General features: G+C 54.4%; 8 protein-coding genes across 8 annotated transcripts; 5 read left to right on the top strand and 3 right to left on the bottom strand.

The window, feature by feature from the left end:
* Positions 1–308: 308 nt before the first annotated feature.
* On the bottom strand, positions 309–4,466 carry CABS01_08723 (uncharacterized protein; the record flags this gene model as incomplete). Its single annotated transcript, XM_060542081.1, has 1 exon — positions 309–4,466. The coding sequence occupies one exon, from the start codon at positions 4,464–4,466 to the stop codon at positions 309–311; it is 4,158 nt and encodes a 1,385-aa protein (XP_060400971.1).
* Positions 4,467–4,597: 131 nt separating this feature from the next.
* CABS01_08724 (uncharacterized protein) lies at positions 4,598–5,068 on the top strand (the record flags this gene model as incomplete). The annotated part of the gene is made up of 1 exon (XM_060542082.1): positions 4,598–5,068. The coding sequence occupies one exon, from the start codon at positions 4,598–4,600 to the stop codon at positions 5,066–5,068; it is 471 nt and encodes a 156-aa protein (XP_060400972.1).
* A 480-nt stretch (positions 5,069–5,548) lies between these two features.
* CABS01_08725 (mannosyl oligosaccharide glucosidase) lies at positions 5,549–8,153 on the top strand (the record flags this gene model as incomplete). The annotated part of the gene is made up of 3 exons (XM_060542083.1): positions 5,549–5,810; positions 5,862–7,828; positions 7,890–8,153. 3 exons carry the CDS (start codon positions 5,549–5,551, stop codon positions 8,151–8,153), a joined length of 2,493 nt encoding a protein of 830 aa, XP_060400973.1.
* A 2,027-nt stretch (positions 8,154–10,180) lies between these two features.
* On the bottom strand, positions 10,181–11,662 carry CABS01_08726 (uncharacterized protein; the record flags this gene model as incomplete). The annotated part of the gene is made up of 1 exon (XM_060542084.1): positions 10,181–11,662. The coding sequence occupies one exon, from the start codon at positions 11,660–11,662 to the stop codon at positions 10,181–10,183; it is 1,482 nt and encodes a 493-aa protein (XP_060400974.1).
* Positions 11,663–14,265: 2,603 nt separating this feature from the next.
* Positions 14,266–15,408, top strand: CABS01_08727 (uncharacterized protein; the record flags this gene model as incomplete). The annotated part of the gene is made up of 2 exons (XM_060542085.1): positions 14,266–14,320; positions 15,266–15,408. The coding sequence occupies 2 exons, from the start codon at positions 14,266–14,268 to the stop codon at positions 15,406–15,408; spliced, it is 198 nt and encodes a 65-aa protein (XP_060400975.1).
* Positions 15,409–16,122: 714 nt separating this feature from the next.
* CABS01_08728 (GTP-binding protein TrmE) lies at positions 16,123–17,994 on the bottom strand (the record flags this gene model as incomplete). The annotated part of the gene is made up of 2 exons (XM_060542086.1): positions 16,123–17,643; positions 17,698–17,994. The coding sequence occupies 2 exons, from the start codon at positions 17,992–17,994 to the stop codon at positions 16,123–16,125; spliced, it is 1,818 nt and encodes a 605-aa protein (XP_060400976.1).
* A 407-nt stretch (positions 17,995–18,401) lies between these two features.
* CABS01_08729 (uncharacterized protein) lies at positions 18,402–19,417 on the top strand (the record flags this gene model as incomplete). Its single annotated transcript, XM_060542087.1, has 2 exons — positions 18,402–18,424; positions 18,484–19,417. 2 exons carry the CDS (start codon positions 18,402–18,404, stop codon positions 19,415–19,417), a joined length of 957 nt encoding a protein of 318 aa, XP_060400977.1.
* Positions 19,418–20,278: 861 nt separating this feature from the next.
* CABS01_08730 (GTPase-activating protein GYP7) lies at positions 20,279–24,870 on the top strand (the record flags this gene model as incomplete). Its single annotated transcript, XM_060542088.1, has 5 exons — positions 20,279–21,161; positions 22,224–22,384; positions 22,461–23,832; positions 23,885–24,466; positions 24,518–24,870. The coding sequence occupies 5 exons, from the start codon at positions 20,279–20,281 to the stop codon at positions 24,868–24,870; spliced, it is 3,351 nt and encodes a 1,116-aa protein (XP_060400978.1).
* Positions 24,871–25,201: the final 331 nt, after the last annotated feature.

Consider the following 25,201-nt stretch of genomic DNA (forward strand, 5'->3'; position numbering starts at 1 on the left):
GGAAAATTTGGTGGCAACAGCAGAAACGAGAAGGCGGTCAGACCCACGCATGAATCGCCCGTGAGCCCTTTGTTCGGGACGCAGGGATGAGCTTAATTCGATCGCCGGGCTGATCGAGTTATCCCTGGATTGGGCCTTGCTTGAACCCGTCGCAGCTAGTCAAGAATTGGTAGCGGCTTGAGTCGTCTATCAAGAAGTCAATTATCTACTTATTGGAGGCCGCTGCGATCGCCAACTCCACCATGGTGTGAATCACTTCTTCTACATGTCCACCATCATACAGTTCGTCATGTGAATGGCTCGAGTCGCTAGTCCTGATCCACCACCTTGATGATACAGGGTTGCCTTGAGTGCCATATGCGCCTTTCCTTCGCACCAATGATCGCGTTGAGCATCGTCTGAGTGTCCGATCGCTGTCGGCTCTCTTGTGTCTCTTCCTGCTCCTTCTTTCCCTTAGGCTCTTCCCAAATCTGGTACTCCTCAACGGATGCCCCTATTTCGAACTCTCCTCGACAGAGTGCCATGGCCTGAATCTCCACTTCTGTAGTCGCCTTGGCCGCCAACAGCGGAAGTGCCTGCTGTAAGGTACCGTTCCAGGCAAATTTTCGCGTAAAGTCCAACGCCACGTTCAACGGACGGTGGCATAAGGCCGGCATCAGTCTCAACATCGGATAGACTGGCTTGGCTGACCGATTGGTGATACCAATCTTGACCTGGACAAAGTTGTCGACGAGTATCGTCTCTTTGACCATTTCGCCTACAGTTTGGCCCGGGTCCTGTACCGATATTTCGATGCCGACATCATCAATCCTGAGAGCGTCCATCATCCTGGGTGAAAGCCTAATGGTTCTCAGGTCTATGTAACCGCTTCGCTTTGGGCCAGATACTGTTTTCCACCTGGCTGTGAGCGTTTCCAGTATTTTTTCCCTCATCCAGAATGCTTCGCGATTCGAGCGTTCCATGTCGGGCGTAATCTTGCTTGTGCTCACAACAAATTGCCGCTGTCTTGATGGGTTGAGTGCCGGGATCGATGCGTGAGGGTCCTCGAGGTAAATGCGCCGTAGGGGAACGATAACGCGACTGGTGTTCCCCGGGAGAACGTGTTCCTCAATCACAATACCGTCCTCACCATCCATTTCGACCTCCATATTGTTCGGCCAAGCATTGCGCAGATCCATAGACAAAAGACAATATTCATCTGCCAATGTCGAAGGATCAACCTTGGACTCCAGGTTTGTAAGACTGAGAAGCGGCTTGGGTACGGGTCCGCTGAGAGGCAGGATATCGAGTCGCGTGAGCTCGACGCTAGCATTTACAGTGACCGTCAACTGCAGCGAGACCTGTCGGGTATGGAATTTGTCCGTCACTTCCTCGGGAGGCACTCCGAGATGGGCATAGTCGATCTGAATGGCAGCGTTCGTCAACCCAGGCTTGCCTAGGATTTCGAAATCAAATGTGGCAGTGCCTCCTGGAGCAATGTATCGCTTCTCCGGTTCCTTCTTGTTCAACCTTCGAAGACCTTGGCGCCTCATCAGAATGTATTCGTATTCGTACAATTCGGCTGGCGTAGCATCTCTGTTGTTGATGCCTGCCTGCAGCGGTCCCTGCGTGGAGTCCTGGAAAGAGAAAAGCATAAAGTCCACTGGAGTTGTTTGGGAGAGATTCTGCAACGTGACAGAGAACACCTGTCTCTCTCCCTCGAGCACCATGACGGAAGCCTGGGGTAACGTTGTCGACTTGACAATAACAATGGGCTGTTTAGGGATGACATTCAATGCGACACTCTCTACCTTCAGCGGTTGGCCAACAAGGGCTCCTGAGGCAAGGGTGGTTTCCAAGGCTTGAAGTCCGGTAGCCTTTACCTTGACATCTGCTTGCGGCGTCCATGGCTGTTTGAATATGGGGAATCGTCTCTCGCGACAGCCGCGGACACGGATGATTGCGCCTGTTACCTTCAAGGCACCCGGTCCTTTTGGTGTTCCCGAGACTTTGAGAATCTGTGTTCGGTACGGGCCAATAATGGTGCTCTCAAAGCTTGATTCGAATTCTGCGCCGCTGGTGTCCAGGCGAAGGCTTTCGACATCCACCTCGATGTCATATGGGTTCTGAAGAGTAACTCTAAAGGTTGCGGGCTCGTTCGCAACGAGAAGGTGGTCAGCAGCTTTATCGGGCTGCTTAAGGAATGGGTTGTATATAAAAGGGTTGACGTCTTGAGAAGTTCTCGCAGTTACTGCTCCAGGAAGTGTACTCTTGGCATGCGGGACCGGAATTCTGGTAATCGGAAGTGGTTCTAAGGCGACGCCACGGACGAAGAACTCGTCCCAGTACTCCGCCGCGAGCTGATTAAGGCCTAATCTTTTCGCGAGATTCGATGTCTTTGAAATATTTGTGGCGAGCCGGGTCTGTTCGTCGCGAGTAATGACCGGTGATGCATCTTCTTTGCGAGGGCCAGGGGCAACTCCTGAGCCAGCGGTGCGAAGCAGATCACTGGAGAACTTCAAGACACCATTGAAGTCAGGCAACGCTTCAGAAAAGTTGATGCATGCTCTCAGTATGTTCAGCTTGACACTGGTGAACCCAAAGAATCTCGCAGCTGCCTGTCCCCGAATTCTATCGATGACAGCAGCGTCCGAGTCCTCTGTCGAAATGGCATCGTCTGCGGGTTGTTTCTTCATGTCAAAGCCGACAACACCGTAAGACTTGCACAAAAGAGCCAAAAATGCCTCGATTCCCTGTTCAACGTCGCCTTCGCCCAGCTCGAGTGCGACTGCGCTATTACTGTGTCCATTGGCAGCATTCAGAGCTACCAGGCCTGCCGCAGGGTGTATACCCATGTCTGCAGCACCACGAGTGCGCGCCTCAACCAGTCCGCTGATTAGGACGGAAACGAGTTCTCTAGTTACCATTGCTTTCTTCCGATGATGACCGAGAGGTCCAAGAACGGACGCGATTCCTGCTAGAATCGATACTCTATCTGCGATGGTGAGAAGCTCCGACGAAGAGGCAGGAAACGCGCGGAAGAGAAATGTGACGATTGACTGTCGGCTCGGGACAACGGTCAACCGGGGCGAGGTTGTCAGAGGGGTCGAGGGCAGTTTTCCAAAGATCATGATCTCGTAGGCACGCTCTCCAAGCTTTCCGTCAGCAAGGTGCAAAGCAGACAAAATCTTGGAGAATCTAATTGTCGTCTCCGCCAGGGGTAAGGGAGGCAGATGCTCAGCAGATATACGAGAATACAGCCCGGCGATTCGGTCCAAAAGGTCTGGAAGTATAATCTGAAGGTTTCGAATATGCTTGGGCTGGCCTGCATCAGTTGGGGTCGCTGCTTCTAGGGCGGCATATGTAGCAGCCGTAGATTTGTCTTGTGGGGGCAGGCAAATAGACGGGACCTGAAAGTCGACCTTGACCCAGCCTAGCAGCAGTAGACAGAGAGTGATCAACTCAAGTGCCTTGCCATGCCATATGTGATCGTTTATCGATTTGGCTACTGTTGCGCCATCTATAAGTTCTTTCAAAGCATCGGTCCAGCGACCTGCTTGCAGATACAAAGACCCCATAAGGATCTTGACTCTGCTTTTGCCTTTCGCTCTGAAGCGATCGTTGAGACCACCGGGGCCGAAGCCCTGCACCGAAACTCGATCTGAACTTTCTGACCTGAAGTGGTCTCCAGCACCCGGCCTTGAATTTCGGTCAGGGGTCGAAGAGTCACTACTCATGCCGGAAGTCAAATCGTCAAAAGTGGTAGGAGGGTTCGACAGTCCGCTTTTCACAGGAGTTGATGGCCGAGCGGGCGTTGAGTTGCTCGACGATACAGCCGAGTTGTGCTTCATAGGCGCAACCGGCATAGACATGCGATTCATGTGCCGATCTGGAATACCACTGGTCGAGCTCGATCTCTGCGGACCAGGAACGAATTGAGACGCCCTCTTATTTACCGAACCAGAATCATCTGCGCCCCATGATGCGCCGTTCGTTTGTCTACTTGACTGAGACTGTCCGGGAGAATCGATGAAGTTCCAGGCTTCAAACGACTTGGCCAGTCTTGTCATTTCCGCCAGGAGCTGCGACGTAATGTCACACATTATAGTTTTCATGGTCGTCCGCTTGCACTCGTCCGGCGGTGGTATAGCGATGAGTCCCTCGGGCAAAGGTACCGGGTTCTCCTTCGAAAGCGCATGGTCGAAGATCAGCACTCGGTGAACCAGTGCCCTTCCGAAGCGGTCTCTCAAGTCCTCCAACTCCTGGTCCAGCGTTCGGATGTTTTGTTCGGCAACGGTGGGCGCATTTCCAGAGTGTCTCTTGCTGAAGGTGACTCGGCTGAGTTCCTCTCCGTCAGCGATTGCAATAACCGCTAGGGGTTCACGGTAGAAGTCGAACGGCGATAGCGCGAGATGCGAAGGTGGGGGGACGTGGGTTATGAGTTCGTAGAATACGGCGCCGTCAGGGAAGGCCAAAGGGGAAAACATATCTATAGATTGACGGTCAGTATGAGGGTTCTTGAAATGAATATGGGAAATGGAAGGACGTGCTCCTGTTTGGCCGCCCATCAGGGCTGACATCCCGCAAGGAGACGACATGTTCAGGCCGCAGGCGTTCAATGAAGGACGAGAAACGATCACTTCTGATTTGGCCCAGGGGTAGAATCAATGCCTTCACCCTCGCGGGAGCGATGGGTAACAGCGAGTCCAAGCTCATCCTAGCATGTGTATCTCTCGTCCAGCATCTTCAACTCAAAGTATGTTGCGGGCGAGCTATGTGGCCATATCGCGATGGTCTAGTGCGTTTGGTGCCACACCAGGGGAACACAGAAGTGCGCGAAGCTCGACAGGTGGCCCCCGAGGTCGTCAAGCTGGTTATGCGATGGCTATATCGTGCGCGTTTCCGTGATCAAGCGCAAGGATGGGCTGCAGGTCGACAAGAGCTACTTGATGCAGGTGAACAGTGGAAAGGAGCATGTACCAGTGAGGTAGAGAGAGGTCAGAGTGGATGGGAGGGAATTGACATGCAGCCACTGGCAGCAATTGACGGTGTGCGACTCGGCAGGGGGGCTTTCAGTGGAGGAAGTTAAGTAGGCGCAACATTCCATTCCCCAAAGGCCCAGTGGAGTACATTGGGACAACCGACAGTTGCTGAAGTTTCAGGGATCGTAGCAGCTATCGACAACGGGGTTGACGCTAAAACACCCGCCGCCACACATAAGCTGGCCCAAGCTTGACATGCTCCAAGGGGTTTGATTGGTTCGTTTGGCAGCCGACGTCAACCAAGCTGTCAAAGCCACATTTCACCTCAGCCTCAATCCGAGCTCCATCCCGGGCAGCTTGCGAGTCGTCCAACGTGTTCACTCCAGCAGCGTTGGCCAGAGGTACATTGATACTTACCTCTTTCTCATCTTACACCCGACTTCGTTCACTTCTCTACTTCAAACTTGACATTACACACACAAACTGACGCACACAGCTTGACAATTTCACAGAGCTGTTGTGTGAGTGTCAGATTATTCCCCTCAGAGCTCCGATGAGCGCTGAATGATCACTCACACACCGCAAAGATGGCCCGCATAACGCAATTGGCCGTCTTCCTCACGCTTTCCCTCTTCAATATCTTTGGGGCACAGCTAGCCCTTGCGGCGGAAGATGGTCCCGGCTCAGCTTCCATCTTGACCTCCGAGGTCGGTCGCCTCAACAACGAAAGCTTGTTCTGGGGTCCTTATAAGTCGAACCTGTACTTTGGCGTCCGCAACCGATCCCCCAAGAGTCTGTGGACTGGATTGATGTGGTCTAGAGTCGACAACTACCAAGACGTTCAGCAAGGTATGTTGTATACCGGCGTCTTCATACATATGTAAAGGCTTACAAGTCTAGGTTTCCGCTACACATGCGAACAGCATGAAGGCCTTCATGGCTATGGATGGGACGAGTATGATGCCCGGAAGGGAGGTATCCAGTCTATCCACGATGAAGGCAATCAGATTGACATCACCACTTCGTTTGTCAAGGTCCCCGGCGGAGCCAACGGCGGTAGCTGGGCTGCAAGAATCAAGGGTGTTCCGAGAGAGGGTGCACCCGCTGATCTGAAGACCATGATCCACTACTACATCGCCGAAGACAACAGTGAAGCAGAGCTCGCATTCTCCGGTGAGAACGACCCCGCTGGGTTCGACGGCGACGTTGCATTCGGAGGCTCTTCCCAGGAGCTCGGCAAGTATAAGCTGGTCATCACTAAGGGAGAGGGCAAGCACCCTTCCAGCAGCCACGATTTGTCCGAAAAGAGACACCCCGATCGCACGACGGTACGATCTCTGACAGTTCCTGAGGAGCATCAGTGGCAGGGCAAGGGTGTTGTTTTCAACCTCATCCAGGAAAGCGTCAAGTTTGTCCAGGAGAATTACGAGATGAACGAGCCGCCTCCGGCATACCTCACCTACCAGATCGAAAACAAGCCCGGCGAAGGGAACACGCACGTCGTCCAGAAGATGTTTGAGGGAGCTTTTGAGTTTGACGTCATCTTCTCATCTGCCTCTGCGGGCCCCGAGCTCACAAGTGCCGATGTCACGCGCGAGATCAAGTCGGTCACCGAGTTCTTTGGAGAACGCTTCTCTTCCATCTTCAGCCTGAAGGCTCCGTTCACTGCCGACAAATACAAGAAGTTTGCCAAGAGCATGTTCTCTAACCTACTTGGTGGCATCGGATACTTCCACGGGTCTCAGCTGATTGATCGTTCTTACGCTCCCGAGTACGACGAAGAGAACGAGGGCTTCTGGGAGGAGACCGCTGCTGCCCGCGCACGCAAGCAGCAGGAGTTGGAGGGCCCGTATGAGCTCTTCACGGCTGTTCCGTCTCGCCCCTTCTTCCCTCGAGGATTCCTTTGGGACGAGGGTTATCACCTTATCCCCATCGCCGACTGGGACATTGACTTGACCTTGGAGATCGTCAAGAGCTGGTTCAACACCATGGACGAAGACGGATGGATCCCTCGCGAGCAAATTCTAGGTCTCGAGGCTCGGAGCAAGGTACCCGAGGAATTCCAGGTCCAGTACCCGCACTACGCCAACCCTCCCACTCTTTTCCTCATCATTGAAGGCTTCATGGAGAGACTGCGCAAGACCAACGGTAGCCAGCCCGCCGAAAAAGAGCATCTCGGCCCTCAGGCCTCCCTGCAGACCGCCCACTTGGACAATGTCGAGCTCGGAGAGGAGTTCCTCCGAAGGCTGTACCCATTCGTCCGCCAGCAGTACGACTGGTTCCGCAAGACTCAGCGAGGAGACTTGAAGACCTACGACCGCGACGCGTTCTCGAACAAGGAAGGCTACAGATGGCGCGGCCGCACCGAGACCCACGTTCTCACGAGCGGTCTCGATGACTACCCTCGTCCCCAGCCCCCTCACCCCGGCGAACTCCACGTCGACCTCATGTCCTGGGTTGGATTGATGACCAAGTCGTTGATGAACATTGCCGACGCTCTTGGCATGGCGGAGCAGGTTGACGAGTTCAAGACGACTCTGAATGCCATCCGCCGCAACCTGAACGACCTCCACTGGTCCGAGAAGGAGGGCTGCTACTGCGATGCCACGATCGATGCTTACGAAGAGAACACCCTCGTCTGCCACAAGGGCTACATCTCGCTGTTCCCATTCTTGGTCGGTCTTCTTGAAGCCGACGACCCCAAGCTGGGCAAGCTCCTCGACCTCATTGGCGACGAGGAGCACCTCTTCAGCCCCCACGGCCTGAGGAGTTTGAGCAAGCAGGATGAGTTTTATGGCACGGCCGAGAACTACTGGAGAAGCCCCGTGTGGATGCCAATCAACTACATGGCCGTCTCCCAACTGAGAGTAAGTCACACCGACCCATCTCCTCCCGACAAGAATCACCCATCACTAACAAGTACCACAGAACGTCGCCTCCCAAGATGGCCCTTACAAGGCCAAGGCCGCGGACCTCTTCACCCGCCTTCGCAAGAACCTCGTCGACACCGTCTACAACAGCTGGGAAAAGACGGGCTTCGCCTGGGAGCAGTACAACCCGGAGACGGGCGAGGGGCAGCGCACCCAGCACTTCACCGGCTGGACGAGCTTAGTTGTCAAGCTTATGGCCATGGAGGAGCCCAGCAAGTCTGGTGGCGGCAGCGGCGGCGGGCACGTTAGGGACGAGTTGTAAATCACGTACCTTATTTGTTCGTCACATCACACGGAAGCGCGCGCATCGAGGAGAGGCAATGCATGTACGAAGTAAGAAGAGAGCAAAAAGGGAAAAAAGCATAGAGTGGTTTTCGGGCGGCACGCTGGTTTGAGAAGCCCGTCCGGGGAATGAGATTATGCAAAAAGGCCGGTCTGTTCGGCTGGCTTGAATTCGTTGTACATGCAAGGTCCCTTTTTTTCCAGGTCCCTCGAACGTGTTTCCGGAGAAGGACGAGATGCCTGGTTCGGCCTTGCCGGATTTTGAACTTTGATAGTCGCATGTAAGTGTGAATGTGTGTGGTGTGCTGACAATTCTACGTTCGGCCGAGGAGCGTAAGCCCACAGATACCAAAAAGGAAAAGGGGATATGTAAGCCGTCCTCGACTGAAGTCAGCACACACACCGTGTCCGTCCCTGTTGACCGAATCGAGCAGAAAGCGACGAGCGACGGCGAAAGCATTCGCGTCCGTCATCGTTTCGACATTGTCGGCTTCTGCCTGACAGATTTGGCTACGTAACCTTCCCATCCAAACTTTCCTAGGTGAGACCATCCATGTATAGTCCTTTTCTCCAAGTCTGGACAAACGCGAAGGGTCCCCCTTTCGCCGCACATAGACATCAATGACGACTCGGAACGCGCAGCTCATGAGAAAAGTTATTTCCGCTGCGTGAATATCTGTAGACGAAGGCACCTCAAAGCTCCAGAGTCGATTCCGCCTCAGGGGGGTTAAAACACGTCGTTCAACACACGGGACCGCCCGCGTAGGAGCGAGCCGAGTGAAGGATCCAAGACAAGAAATTCTTAATGATACCCTGAATCCGCCTGCCAAGCCCTCGAGAGAGGCTCCTCCTCAGCAGAACTCTTGGTCCGTGAGTGAGTAAGCCCTGGGCTTAGCAAAGTCCTAAGCCATGCTACCACCTCCCTCCTTCCTCGCATAGCATTCTTAGTCTATCTGCCGTTATTTCTTCGCACCTCGTCGGTTCGATGGTGAGGAGGGCCGCGGACCCAGAAATGGTTGCCGCGGGTCCGCAGACCTCGGCGGCCGCCCGACGTGAACTTTGCTAAGCGTGGTACGTTACACATGATTTCCCAAATTTGCCATGCAGACACACACCTACACGCCTCCGTGTCACACCCCGGGTTGGCTCTATTTCCCTTTTCAGAGATCTACAAGGCTGGCAAGGGGGGGGGGGGGGGGTTTGACGAGGGACAGAGTTGCTCTGTCTCTTACTCACGTTCCACAACCACGAGGTCTCTCTCTTTGCAATTTCCCGCCCTTTTCTGGCTCTGGTTGCATTGCATTAGTAGGCTGTGTATGTGCGCCTCTCCTACTTTCGCTGACCGAGTGGCAGGGCTGTTGTGGAACCCAAGTCTTGGCTCGGTGGTCAGCACCAGACCAGCAGGAGAGATGTTGATAATGGTGGGTAGGTGGTGGTTACATGCAGGTCGTAAGGCTGGTGCGGCTCAAGTGAGATATCCTAAATCAGGTTAGCCTCTGTGTTTCCAAACCAGGCAGCCGTGAATTTGGGACAGGAAGGTGTGTGGATGTTTCATATTCCCAAGCCTTTCTTGGACGATTTCAGCTTATGTCTCGTGGCGTTGGGGATTCACTAGGGGCTGTGAAGCATGATGTACATACATTATTTACTTGTTATCCTGCCGTTGCTGATTGCTCGGGCGAATAGTAGATAAACGAAGTATGTACATCGAGCCTCTTGGCTCATGGGCGTGTAAGTGATGTATTAGCTAAGTGAAATAGGACTATCGACTTCAAAGTCGATGTGGAGGCAGTGAGCAGATGTACACCGACCGACATGTTGCTAGGCTTCCCCTGGTTCGTGCTTTCAACTGCTTCAGAAACCCGTTGTCACCGTTACATGTTCTCTTCTCGACTCCGAGTCCATCAGCATACCCCAACCGACGTTGTCAGTACACCACTACTGACAACACATGAGCTTCTCACGACGGTCAGCCGGAATTCCTTCCTCTGCACACCCTTTTCTGCGTTAATGAATGATCATATGCTCGGGTACCACCGGAAGGGGTATGTCGGCCGTCAAATTTATCCCCGACCCCAGGAACCTTCCAGGTCTCTTCTGTTCCCAAACCAGATCCTGCGTCCACAACAAATCGATGCCCACCGCCGCGAAGAGCCGGCGCGTCGGTTCCTCCATTGCCGCAACCATGTTCTCATTCCCGGGCGACTCGCATTCGCTCACCCCAATGTGGATGAGCTTGAGATGCGGGAAGCGGGTGGGTGCCATGTCTGCTAGGTACTTCAGTGTCCCTGACATGACATAATGAAGATACCGAATCCTAAAAACGCGAATCAATGGCGGTAGCAGCGATGCTAGTCTCGCTTCGGGAGCATAGGGCGTGACGACGTCCCGGATTAACCGGCAGTCGAGCGAGAGTTCCTCCAGAGCGCCGCATAATCTAAACCGTTCGCTGTGGCGAAACTTGACATCCCACAGCTTCATGCCATGGTGCGGCTTGAGGTGGTAGGATATGTGAAGGCTCTTGAGTCGGTTTTGCACCGGCTTGAGGGCCCTTCGCCAGGAGCAATCGTAGTTCTGGTTGGTGATTTCGAGGCGTTCGAGACCAGGCAGACATGTCAACAGCTCCTCCAAGTGAGGATCCCGCATTCCCGCAATCGATAGGCTCTTCAACTTTGTCAAAAAGTCCTTCGGGTTTTTGGTCGGAAGCGTGCCGCGCTGAAGAATCCAAAGGCCTCCCGTGCTAGCATGGATAGATTCCACGTTGGGAAACATGTTCTGCATTCCGGCGAAATTGATATAGAGTGTGCATTGCCTGGATAGGCCGACTATGACACCCAGACGACGGATCGAGGGCATTCTCAGCCCCAGCCAGCTTTTTTCGGGCCAGATGGGGTCGTGGTCACTGTAACTGACGAGGAGACTTTGCAAACGAGGACATGACTGGATAGCCGCTATCAAATCTGGAATTTCGCCTTCTAGCATGCTGTAGTCCTTTATTGGCGTCGGTGGCTGTGGCTTCCTCGAGTGTTCAGCGTATAATGTACTGGCAGCTTCCCACACTTCGGGGGGCACTTCTGAATCCGACACACTGCTGTCGGAGCTGGATGAGTCCGGTGAGGTTAGGCGATAATTGATTTCCAGGTCCCAGCTTGCAACCTGCATAGCATCGACGTATGAGGCCAAGTCAGGTCGCTGTCGGATGGTACGGGTGAATTTCTGAACCAGGTTCGGCTCGGGGGTATTTCTGATGGGCCTTTGCCTGGTGATAACTGTCTGTCTCAGATGCATGTTTCCCGTCGCATAATAGTGGTACAAGATCGGATAGGCTACCGCAGATATGCGTCTTGAGATTCTGCAAAGGAAAGCCAATGCTCTCTTGTCGTCTCGGACCTCTTGTGTATCTGCGTGAGGGAAGCCGGTGGGGTCTCGGCAATGCATACAGAGGTAACTCAGGGTCATTTGAAGGACCTCAACAGGTAGAGACTCCATTGCGCAAAATTTCGACTCGTCGCGGGGCAAAGAAGGCAGTCAAGGTCAAGAGAGGTGAGACGGCTCGTGGAAGTGGAAGAGAAATTCTGAAGAGGATAAGAGAAAGAGAAGATGGACGAGATACGGGTGAAACTCCTGACCCAGTAACCGTACGGCACAGGTACCCGAATCCATATTGACGGCCCAGCATTGTGTTGGAGCATTCTGTTGGTGGCGCTGGTTATTATTTGTTTGTTTGTTGGTTGTCACTTGGCAAACAAGATTAAACGCCGGGATTGGAAGGACAAGGACGAGGACGAGCCGTCGCTATCGCACCTATCTGAGGCGACGTATTTTCTGTTGCTCTATCCTTTCATACATTTTCAACACTATCGTCACTTGGAGTTTCCGACACGATAGTGGCTGATTATGGCTAATGCTCGATGGTAGTTGAATGTAGGCGGGAAGGATTTGGGTTCTAACCATTGGAAGTCCAGACGTTGGAGGGGGAGGATTGGATGGGCCGCATAGAAGGTCCGGGCGCCGGCCCCTAGCAAGGACCTGCCTCCTTCCCTTGCGTACCTTGGAAAGTGCGAACCTCTGCTGTGCCTTCCCGTCTGAGGGGGCGCAAAGCTCAGACCTTTTGCTGCCCACGTTCTCCTTAGTCATCCCTCCGTACGAATATCTAGGTACTGTACAGTAGGTACTCACGTACCTTGGAGTGAAATCAGGAAAGGAAGGCCCCATGGCCCCCAACTCCCATCCCGGCGGCGGACAATGGGTGAAATGTCGCACGTGGCTTCGAGCGCACCCGGGCACTGCAACTTCAAAGTTCCTTAGGCAGCTGCTTCAGGAACATTGAGCGGCCCCTTTTGGACCCAAACATCCCAGTCGCATCCCCGTTCATCTCGTCCCATCTTACGGATACGCCTTCAACAACGACATCTCTTCAAAAGCAGCCTTTACGGAGTACAACCATCTTATCAGAGGCAATGCGAACATGTTGGCACTCAAAAAATACACGAGAACCGCAGAGACTAGTCTGCCCATCGAAAAGCCTGATTTAGACTTTGCAACAGGGCTCAAGGCACTATTGCGCTGCATCCGCTGACTCACAGTGGTTTCTATTATTTCGAGTCGCTCGAAGGATCATGGGCCTGCACCCGAGTACACCTCTTTGCCCGAAACACGAACCTTGCGGCAATAGCAGCCGTACTCTGTCATATCCGTCGCCCAACGCTACCGATGCGATGCACCTCTGCAATCACAACTGCCAATGACTTCACACTTCGGTCTTGTCCGATCCCTGATGCGCCCTAGACCGTCTTGAGTATTCTCGGTCAAGAGACTCAAGCTGGACCACATCCGTTTCGGCATCACACACCAGACATGATGACTACAGCGACCACTCGATGCCTTGTCGACTGAGGCCAAAGGATCTTAGGTCATCTCCAGGTGCGGACCAGCACCGCCTTCTGCCGTCTCTCCGGATGCTCCACGGGGCCCCCACGGAGCCAAGGCAGTCATTTGCTGCGAGCACTGAGCGGAGTTTCCGGCATCACCCATCTTTCCGCTTCCATGCCCGTGATTCAATGCCCGTCACTTCGCGATGCCTCGCGTTCGTCGTCACATGAGATGTCTCACAAGGCGATTTCATATACAGGTACCTACGACACCGGTGACTCTTTCGCCTGCTCACCTGCAGTGTCGATCACTGTCGGGGGAACAACCGCCGGTGTCTTACCAATGACGGGATCAACGGCCATGACCGACCCGTCCGCTGCTCACCGACCATAGGACTCAAACACCGAGCAGCTCCGGAGCTTTGTAATTACTACGCCTATCCAAAGGTAGAGACATACGGGCACCGCCGGAGGCAGTCGCAGCCTTCACTGCAATCAACGAATCAAAATTACACGGGTGACCGTCAAGCTGGCTGAGGCGGTTAGATCACTTGCCTGTCTCATCGGTCAGTTGCTCAATGGAGATGCGCTGGTTGCCCTTATGTCAGCCTCCATCCCCTCCAATCGACCCTCTACCGTGGCCCACCTTCGAGCGTCTTCCGTCCTCGCTACTCAGAAACTCGAAAGAAGAAGAACATTTGCACAGCCTCCAAGATGCTGACAGAGACATACCCTGTGGCTGCTACGCGATCTCATCCGGGCCGACCTGAGACGTCTCTCTAGGCAAGCTTGGCTGGTGCTTACTTTCCTCTGCACAGGTGGTTCCCTTTGGTCTACTCAGCCCTACACATCCGACCTCTTCCCTGTCGGCGCCTCTCCCATTCGCCAAACAAGACTTGCTCACAATCTTTTCCTGTCTCTTTTAGCGCATCGACTAATCATGATGCACCAGTCCGTGTAACCAAAACCCGTCGCCTTGGATTTCGTCCCTGTCCCTCTTGTTTCCAAAAGTTCGGAGGACGAGCCAGTGAGCCACACCCTTGGCCCTCTGACGACCAGAAACGGAAATGAGCCATTGATATGACAGCCTATTGCGGAGCTGCTGGGTTACTTACAGGGAACTGATTTGAGAGCCACATCTGCCCAGATCACCGCAAGCCAGGCCCGCGGCACTCCAGCGCATGGCGTTCCCCCCTCGCCTCGCACATTGCATCTCACATCATGACGAGGAACCTTGCGAAACCCACCATCACGTCGCCCGGGTTTCTGGTCTGCCGTATGCCGAGTGGTCTGCAGACCGATGACAGTGACACACACGCAGACACTACACGCATACCACATGCGCGCGCGGCGGGCAGTGATGGATGTCATCTTTACTTCGTTCATGTTGCCCAGGGAAGAGGAAAGGTGTTACGATACTTCCTCGTACCTTAGTAGAAAGAAGGCTAAGACTTGTCCTTCAGGGGTCCTTTTTTTTTTCAAACTATTACCCGCCCCCGGTCGTATTCTTCTTTGGTTGCCTTGGGTACATGCCATCGCCCTCCACATGTCCCAAATTTGGAAAGCAAAAGGGCTGCCTAGAGAGAGCGAGACAGAGAAGCCGTGGGGGCCGTGCCGAAACTAGCATCGCAGGTATCTCAATCTCCCACACAAGCCCAACGCTCCAACCCCAAGCCGTTGCGATACCCGTTTACCGGGCGTCCGCGCCTCCTCGCACGGAGGCTGAGATGCCAAGTCGAGGTACCAATGGCCGGGTTTCTCTTCTGCTGCCCCCCCTTGACCTGAGGTAAATCGTAAAGGTACGTAGGGCTGGGATCTCACTCCGTACCTGTCTAAGGTACCTCACCCCTACACGATGAGCCTCATCAACGCCCAGCCCCGTCTCTCGATATGAGAGAGAATATGGATGCCTTGAGGCCTATATAAACTCCTTGATACATCCCCATCTGAGGCAGGAATATAATCCATCATCACACTCACAATCCGGCATCACAAGCTTAGACACAGCTCTCATACAATCTCAAAACAATCTCACGTCTCCTCTCTTATACACACAAACACAAACCACTTACACCATCAACAACCCATCTACCTCGCCTTCCACCAAAAGCTCAACTTCCTCCAACACACACACACACACACACAAAACCCACAAATTCAACCACAATGGCCGCTTTCACTCTTCTGTTCACTCCCGCCACTGCCGTCTACGGACGCTCAGGCTACAACAAGGACGGCGACGACGAGGAGAAGGACAACCGCGGCCGCTCCGGATACAACAAGGACGGCGATGACGATGACGAGGGCCAGAACAAGGGCCGCTCCGGCTACAACAAGGATGGCGACGACGAGGAGGACAAATAAGCGTCTCACCACTCCTTCGCGCACATCTTCTTCTCCTGGGTTCCTTGATCCCCTGAGGACTCTCGGTTACCGGCTTTGCATCCTTCAATCTTTTTGCTGCGGCTGCCTTCCCAAGCTTCAATGTCTTGTATAAGACGAGGGGCTCCGCCGCATCAGACTTGCGAGCTCGAAATTTCCTATCCTATCAGCATTAGACCGGCGTTTTCATCACTTGCATCCGTCCGCCCACCTCGCCCTTCCCTTCCCTTGCGCGAGCATGAAAGGTTTGGGCTTCAAAGGGTGCTGGCGGCGGCGATCCTTCTTCTTCTTTTCTTATCTCATGCATTGGGCCGGAGTTTGGGGTAGATGGTAGCATCGCGACGGATCACACTCCTTCCGCCTCCTTCTCTCTTCTTTTTCATTGGAATTTGGGACTGCATAGCAAGCATGGCGTGCCTCTTCTCGAAGAGGAATGGTTTCCTTTGTCGCATTGGCTCGGCGTTGACGGGGTTTGATTCGGATCTCTCTTCTTCTCTTCTTCTCTTCTTCTTCACTCCTCCATTTCTCCGGTTTCTCCTTTGTCTACGACAGATTAGATTTAGATATATGAGGACTTCACCGTCCGGGATTCGATAGTAGTCTAATCTCTATTTTCCTACACAAAACCTGAAAACGTCAAGACGTGTCAGTGAAACGTGCCAAAAACAGAACCATGGGAGATAAAATAGTCAAGACTTACTTTTCGAAAATCACCCCTAGAACCTCTTCTACATCCCCGGTCTCGACGCGCCCCGTAATCTTGGCAAGACTATCTGCCGCATAACGCAGGTGTTCCGCCGCCAGGACGATATCAGGCTCCTCGCCGTCTCTCGATCCTCCTTCTTCTTCTTCGGAGTGCGCGACGGCCATGAATTCATCTAGGAACCCGCGACACTGCTCGAGCAGCTGCGTCTGCCTGGCCGTCACGCCCAGCAGGTCTTGCTGGTCCACGGGGAGGGCCGTCATACCGGCGAACGACTCGACCAGGCGGTCGATGAGCCCGTGGATCGCGCCCGGGTCTTTCTGACCGGCGCTGCCACTGGCGGAGGGAGACTTGGCTTGTGCTTCAGCCTCGCGGCAGGAGATCGCAATGATCTCCACTGTGCGGAGATTTGGTATCCGAGAGGCTGTTTCGTTTCTGAAGCCCTCAAGGAGGCTGGAGAAGGTGGCGGCGTCGACGGCGTCGCGCTTGTTGACCACGATTAAGCAGGCCTGCGCTTCGGACGCCAGTTGTAGCGTCTCCGCGTCGTAGTTGATGCGGAAGCCGCCCTGGGGGCCGGGGCTGGGCTCGACGGCCGCTAAGACGATGATGATGTCGGATTCCGAGGCCTTTTGCTTCGCGCGCCGGATACCCTCCTCTTCGACCAGCCCCAACGCAGGTTCAGAGGAATTGGCACCACCACCGCCGCCGGCAGCAAGCCTCGTCCTGATGCCAGCCGTATCGGCGAACGAGCAGAGATACCCCCGAATATCGAGACTGACCTCGACAACATCCCGCGTCGTGCCAGCCTCCATCGAGACAATGGATGCCTCCCTGCCAACAACGAGATTCATCAGCGAGCTCTTGCCGACGTTGGGAGGACCAAGCAGCGCGATGCGGATGCCGTTTCGGAGGAGCTGACTTCGCTGGCCCGCGCGCTCGTGGACACCGATACGGTGCCGCATGTCGGCGACGAGCGCGCTGACGTTGCTCATCAGCTCCGCGGGGGACTCGTCAAAGTGCTGGTCCTCGGAGAAGTCGATGAGGGCCTCGATTTCGCCCCTGGCCAAGAGAAGCTGCTCGCGCCAGGCTTCGTAGGTCCGGCCTAGGCTGCCCGAGCTGCCGCGCACGGCAGCCCGGCGCTGTTGCTCCGTGTCGGCGGAGAGAGTGTCGCCCAGGGACTCCACCTGTGCGAGGTCGAGTCTGTCGTTGAGGAAGGCTCGTTTGGTGAACTCGCCTGGTTCGGCGTAGCGAACGATACTGCTGCTGCTACTTTCGGAGGCGGAGGCGCATCGCGGGATCGCGGCGAGGACTGCCTTGACTGTCGCTGTGCCGCCGTGGACGTGTAGTTCTAGGACGTCTTCTCCGGTTACTGTCTTAGGTCCAGGGAAGTACAGCACCAAGGCGTTTGAATCCAAGATTGTTGCCTCCTCGCCGGCTTGGCCGTCTACGAGGGTTCTCACTGATGCATATCGAGGTTTTGGCGATGCCTTGTTCGGGCATAGGCCTTTGTAGACCTAAGATTGAGTTTTAGTGCCGAGTTCTCATTCAATTGCTGGAAATGCTCTCACATCTATACATCCGGGACCAGAAATGCGTATTACGGCGATGCCGGCCCGGCCTTGTGCTGTTGACAAGGCATAGATGGTGTCTTCCTTGAAGATGACCTCTGACGTCGATGTGATGAATCGTGACTGAGCACTCGTGTTTTGTGGTATATTTCGTTGGTAGAAAAGGCCTAAAGCAGTTGATGGTAACGCCAGGGGCCGAACTCTCAATGAGCTGTAACCTCGATCACTAAGACATCTTCGAGTGCGTAAGGGGAGGTTTCGGCCGAGGCTCCTCGTCGATCGAATGAGAGCATGCATGGACTAGTAAAACAGTGGATCGAAAGAAATCAATGAAGCTATTATGTGCAGGACAACTACATCCGCATTGCGATCAAAAATACATGAGTGTAATATTATATGAGATGATGGGAACGAACTGTTCACTGAACGATTGAGCAGATCAGGTTGACGAAGTTCCGATTTGGGAGCTATTGCAATTCAAGACGTTCGATTGGTCGGCCGGGCCGCTTTGCCCCCGAGCTTATCGCGATAAGGCTCGGACCCCTGCAACTTGCCTGTTGGATGGAATTTTTTTTGTAGCGTCGAGAGCGAGGAAAACCAACCTAGAAGCGCCCCGCCGCCTCGGTTTTCTTCCAGCACTCGACGAACGGCAAGGCCTTTTGACAACTCTCAACCTCGTCCATTTTCCGCCAAAAACCGTCACAATGGCGTCCGACGAGATTATCTGGTGAGTCTGTATTTAACAGAATTAATTGCAGGCCTCAATCCTAATCCACCCCGCCCTAGGCAAATCATCAACCAGCAGTTCTGCAGTTTCAAACTTTCCACAGAGAAGAAGCAGACGTTTTGCAGAAACGAGAACAATGTCACAGGTCTCTGCAACAGACAATCATGCCCGCTGGCAAATTCCCGTTATGCCACCGTTCGACGCGCTCCGAACAAGGACACGCTGTACCTTTACATGAAGACGATCGAACGTGCGCACATGCCCTCGAAGCTATGGGAGCGCATCAAGCTGCCCAACAACTACGCCAAGGCCCTGGAGATGCTCGATGACAAGCTCATCTACTGGCCCAAGTTCCTCGTCCACAAGTGCAAACAGCGTCTCACCCGTCTCACACAAGTCAACATTCGCATGCGCAAGATCGCCGCCGAGGAGGAGCGCATGGGCGAGAAGCTGGTACCGAAGATGGCGCCCAAGATCCGGCGCCGCGAGGAGGCCAGAGAGCGCAAGGCCGAGGCCGCCGCCAAGTTGGAGCGTACCATTGAGCGCGAGCTTGTCGAGAGATTACGTTCCGGCGCCTACGGCGACCAACCCCTCAACGTCAGCGAGTCGATCTGGAGGAAAGTCCTCAACTCCATGGAGAAGGAGGGCGCTGGCAAGCGTGATAAGGACATGGACCCCGGTATGGAGTCGGAGCAGGAGGGCGAGGAAGAGGACGAGTCCGAGGACGACTTGGAGAAGGAGGTCGAGTACGTCTCCGACATTGAGGAGAGTGAAGAGGAGCTCGAGGACATTGAGGACTGGCTCCAGAGCGACGATGACGCCGAGGATGATGACGAGGAGGAGGAGGATGACGACTCTGAGGACAGCGACGAGGAGGCGGCTCGCAAGGCTGGCGACAAGCGCAAGCGCGGCCGGGCGGTCAAGATGAACCAGAAGAGGCTGAAGCAGAAGCAGGAGGAGCGCCCCAAGATTGCGGAGGAATTGACCTGGTGAGAGAGGCTCGCGTGGAATTCCAATGGCGTCTGGCGCGGATACCTTTACGGCTGATTACGGGACGGAAAATCAAAAACTGGGGGCATTGTGCATACCACCGTGTGTTGTGATATACATTATATCAAATGGCTGTTTAATATTCCTGCACTGTGGTTCTTTGCGTGCATGGCATATCGTGCTTGTCCTCTGTCTCATATATTTTTTCACGTTTGCCTTATTCATACTCCAGTTCTCTTACTTTAATTATGTTCACTATAGACCGTTTGAAATAAAAAGTCGTGCAAATAGGCGACTGCCTGGTAGGCTGCATGTATGTGCCAATATCTGGTACTAAATCTCCTGTACGTAAGGTTGGAGACTGAGGTAGGAGGTGACTTGCATGCGGCCTGGAGCAGTGATCCATGCTTCACCGAGACTTACTCGAGCCGGGGGGCGTTCGGTGAAGACAAAGCACCTCAATTAGTGCAAGTTCCTTTAGAACAATGCGGGTAGGCCCAGGCCCCACCAGCCTGCATCATTCCGTCGGGCGACAAGTGTCGGACCCGTCAACCCAGGTCGCTTCCCATTCCCTATCATTCAAGACCGGCTTATTTGAAACGGACCACTTCAAGCAACCCTCCAAAATTAAAACAGCACAACGAAACCACCCGCCGGCATTTGGTATCCCAACTTCTCCTTTTTCTCACTACTCAACTACTTCGATAGCGAGCGAGCGATTTCACAGACACAAGCCCCGACGAGTAGCTTTCGTGCCCCGGAGCAGAGCTCTTTACCCCAACCCGTCCGAAAACAGTCGAAAACAGCGCCTTTTGCCTCTCTGCCTTTGCCCCGCAGGATCCTCGCGGCAAGGAACAAGGCACGATGTCATCTTGGTACTCGAGGATCCTCACCAACACCACCTCTCAGATCTCGAACCTGCAGAGTCGCTTGTTGCAGAGCGAAAACGACGGCGACACTGAAGACGACACCCACGTGTGCAGAGTCCTTAGAGGCTACTACACCGAGAAAGGCCGTCCGTTCCCAGGCTGGTTGCCGCCCGACCCAAAGGCACCACCCCCAGCAGCGCCCGTCTACGCCCAACCAGCCCAGCAAGTCGGCGCACGATACGGAGGTCTGCAGCAGCAACAGCAAGCTGGTCCTACGACGGGCTTGAGCTCTCTGTGGGACAATAATGGCGGCGCGCAGCAGAGGCAGGACACGATGAGCCTGCGGCAAGGTCGCGGAGCTCCCCCACCGATGCGAGGCGCCGAGCAGCAGCCCGCGCGACTGAGCCCCTTTGCCCGAGCCGGAGACAATGGACGCGAAGAGGTGCAGGCACGACCTCTGCCCAGTCAGCGAGCGGGCAGTTATCAGCAAAGTGCGGCATATGGAAGAGACACGACGAACACACCGCCGGGCAGCTCAGCGGGCGGCTCAGCACAGGATCGGCTTAAGCAGCGACTATGGGGAGGTGCGAGAACAACCAGTCCGGCATCTGGAGGCCAAGGACCATTCCAACCACCGACGGGCAGAGGCGGGAGCGGTGACTACGAAGACCGATTTGCTCCCGGCGGCATGTACGATGGGAATGGAGGCGGCGGCGGTGGTGGTGGAGGAGGCGGAGGTAGGCCATTTGTGGCATCCAACTCTCCGTGGTCGAACAACGATCCTGGCTATGGTGGAGGAAGCGGCGGCGGCGGTGGCAGTGGTGGGCGAACAGGACTGCCTGCTGGCCCAAGACGTCAAGGTCTCCCAAGCGGTCCTCGTATGAGGTAAAGTGGATGGGATCAAGCGGTGCGCGGAACGCGAGCGAGAATACGCCTTGAGGATGATAGGTCCTTGTTCGGGGGTTCTTCATTATGATGCGGGCGTTCGCAGTCAAGATGCTTGGCGGGCCGGAGTCAAGTTGTCGACAGTCGGCTTAGTGTGAGGATCTGCGGACCGTATGTAAACGGTGGACATAGCAGACCCTCGAGGCAAGGCAGAATGCGGATGTTGCTTGGAGACATGTATCCGGAAAGGTGCGAGAGCAGAGCTGAGGCACATACATACACACAATACACACACTACTAATCATGCATTTGGACTGAAGTCGCTGGCCTTGATGTATTGTTCGATCTGCTGGGCTTCATCAAAAAGTTGCAGGTATGTCGCCAGCTTCCGTCGTCATGGAATACGCCTCGATGCGCGAAATAGTGAGCTCGAGTGAGTCACGATGTTTACACCTAGAAACTCATTAACACGGAACGGCGAGTCCGCGATGAAGCTTTGTCTCGCGAGGCCGAATCTAGCGACGATGGAGCGAGTTGCTTGCGCGTGCAATACGTAGCCTCGGAAGGACCAACCGGAGGTGCGAATGACGACGCATGCATGCTGCAGATGACATGGTTCACCTTGATGCGCGGGTAGCTGTACCGCCACACTACGCTAAAAGGCTGCCTAAATCGCGGTACAGATACAGTGGGAACAACCCCTCCGAGACATGGATGCAAGCTTTCGCAGCGGGGTGATTCAGTGACGGAAGTGGGTGGCCACGCCCCTCAGAGGGCGCGGCGACGACTGCGCAGCACCTTGCCTGGGCTATTCGCCCCCAACGTCCCATATCATTAGCCACAGTTCGCTCACATGCCACTTTCCCCGGATCATCCTTTTTGTTTCTCGCTCTTGTCACTTTATTTTTCTACCGGAAACTTTAACAGTAGAGCCACTGTCGCAATAGCTCTGTTTCCTGAATAGCTTCACCCGAGACGACAGCAGGCCTTCGGAGCCGAAGCCTCCCATACATCCCAGCTTACATCATCGGCGGCGCACTGCACGATGACCTCAGACTCAGATCCCCCGCCGGCCACCAACGCTCCACCACCGACGCGACCTCGTTCGCCCTCGGGGAGCTTCTATGCCCTGAGCGACGATGAGGAAGGGGACTACAACACAATCACGCATACAGAAACAGGACGGGGCGTCAAGCTTCTATTCTCTAAGAGCAAGGTATGTCATAGGAACCACTCTCGCCACCCCACACCTTACAAAGACCGGAACTAACGGGAATGTTGCAACGGCACAGGTCTATGTTCACCCCACGCCATCTGCGAAAGATAATATCCCAGGCTACATAGCCTTACTCCAGCAGAAAGGAGGCTCAAGCGAACGACCGACCTCCTCCTCGTCTCGAGACTCTCGCAATCCACCTCCCTCCAACCTGCTCCTAGCATGGCTCCCCGAAACATCTCTCGGCGAATCCGAGAGTATTTACGTCAAGGTCGACCTCAGTGAAGGTGATTCGCCGCCTAAGCAGTCGTACCTGGTACCCCCTCCGCCGACGGTCACATCCCACAGAGGCTCTGTAGGCACATATGCTTTCGCCATTCCAGTCAGCGCAATATACTCGCTTCTCGTGAGACCACCGAGTCTGGGTTGGTGGTTCGGCTCTCTAATCATCAACTCGAGGGCTGGTGACAGTTTTCCCGCGCTATTTTTCCACGACAGCGAATGTCAGAGCACCATCCTTAAGAGAAAGAGGCGGACGAGGGATAGCTTCGACCCATTCGGTGACCGGGGTGAGATGTTCTGGGGCGGCGATGAGGTCCTGCGATGGTTGCGGCGCTACGTTCCGATCGAGAGATCCGGCGCCGAGCCCAACATTTACTTGGTGGAGCCCTCGAAGGAGGATAGCGAGGCTTTCAGTGGCAAGCTCACGTCCAGTGCTCAGGCCGGTCAAAATGATGGTTCGGGGACTCGAGCCGGCGGCGCTGGCCCCAGTGGTGACGCGCAGATGGACCCCTTTGTAAAATTTGTCAAAGAAACTGGATGGAACATCATGGAGAAGTTCAGCAAGGTCACCACTTTCACCAGACGGGCTGCTCAAGACGTCATACAGAATCCGAATGTTCCCCCACAAGTCAAGAGGCTTCTTCGCAACCCAGAGGTTCAGACTCTTCAAGATGAGTTTGACAGCGCGAGGATATACCTGGCGCGCTGGGCAATGGGAATTGCCGAACAAAGTGAGCGAGATCGGAGCCAGAGGATATGGACTGCTAAGGAGGTCTTGGAGCTCGAGGATACCGATGTTGGAGAGTTTGAGCTGCTAGACGGCAGTAGCACCATGTCGTTGGAGGATAGAAGAAAGACGGTGACGCTGAAAGAATGGAACACGTTCTTTGATCCACGAACTGGAAGGCTTTCTGTCACTGTTGACGAAGTCAAAGAACGGGTGTTTCACGGAGGACTGGACCCTGACGATGGTGTGAGGAAAGAGGCATGGCTCTTCATTCTCGGAGTTCACGACTGGTATAGCACTGCCGAGGAGCGAAAAGCCCATCTCGCGTCCCTACGAGACGAATATGTTAAGTTGAAGGGCGCATGGTGGGAGAGACTAGTAGACTTGGGAGGCGAGGGCGAACAGGGCGAGTGGTGGCGTGAGCAACGCGGTCGAATCGGTAAGTCTCTATGTTGTTCCTTCGCATCTAGCCGCGACTAATATCATGACAGAAAAGGATGTCCACCGGACAGATCGTAATGTGCCCATCTTCGCCGGAGAAGACATTCCGCACCCCGATCCCGACTCCCCCTTTTCCGAGGTCGGCACCAATGTCCATCTTGAGCAGATGAAGGACATGCTCCTGACGTACAACGAGTACAATAAGGATCTCGGCTACGTGCAGGGCATGTCTGATCTTCTCGCTCCTATCTACGCTGTGATGCAGGACGATGCCATCGCCTTTTGGGGCTTCCAGCACTTCATGGACCGCATGGAGCGCAATTTCCTACGAGATCAGTCTGGCATGCGGTCTCAGCTACTGACTCTTGATCATCTCGTTCAGTTCATGGACCCCAAGCTTTACGCTCACCTCCAGTCTGCTGATAGCACAAACTTTTTCTTCTTCTTCCGCATGTTGCTCGTCTGGTATAAACGGGAGTTCGAGTGGATGGACGTATTGCGTCTTTGGGAGACTCTGTGGACGGACTATTTGAGCAGCAGCTTCCACCTATTTGTGGCCTTGGCCATTTTGGAGAAGCACCGCGACGTCATCATGACCCACCTGCAGCATTTTGATGAGGTGCTTAAATACGGTATGTGGTCATCTGAAATTCCTGTCAATTCGTCATACTAATCTGGTACAGTCAACGAGCTTTCCAACACAATGGATCTTGACTCAACTCTAATTCGCGCGGAGGCGCTATTCCGTCGGTTCCACCGCCTGGTTGAGGCCGTCGATAAGAAGGGCAATTTCCCGGGACCGAGAATCCGCGACCCGGGGTCTCCTTCAAAGTCGGCATCTACCGACAAAACTCCACAGGAGAGCCAAAGCAGTGCAGGTCCAGCATCGCCACGCAAGGACAAGAGCAAGGCAACTGAAGAGCCCGAGGTCAAGAAGATTATTACTCCCGAGTTAAGAGAGCTACTTAGCCGGAAGGTCGTGATCTTGCCGCGGAAAGAAGTAGCGAAGAAGGGCGACGGGCCCGGAAGGTCATGAAGAACACACAAAGTCACACGAGGACACGACGGAAAATCATGGTTGGAAATGGGGCAGGTATGACATTTTGGGCGTCTGGGCGTTGTGTCCAGACTAAATAGCGATCGGAGGCGAGAACACTTACGCTGCAAACGTGTACGATACGTCCTTCTATCCCCTAATACACAAATCATTGTTGGCGGCACCTATGAGAACAAGATGACGGTGACCTATGCCCAGTTCTAGATTTCCCGGAAGAAAAAAGAGGTGTGATCAGAGGCCCCACGTGTGACGCCGATGAGGGTCCCGGAAGCCCGGATCCAACGATAGTTGAGGATGCCTTCTCCGGCTC

The sequence above is a fragment of the Colletotrichum abscissum genome (assembly GCF_030869225.1).
Source record: "Colletotrichum abscissum strain IMI 504890 chromosome Unknown Scaffold_20.1, whole genome shotgun sequence".
Taxonomy (NCBI): domain Eukaryota; kingdom Fungi; phylum Ascomycota; class Sordariomycetes; order Glomerellales; family Glomerellaceae; genus Colletotrichum; species Colletotrichum abscissum.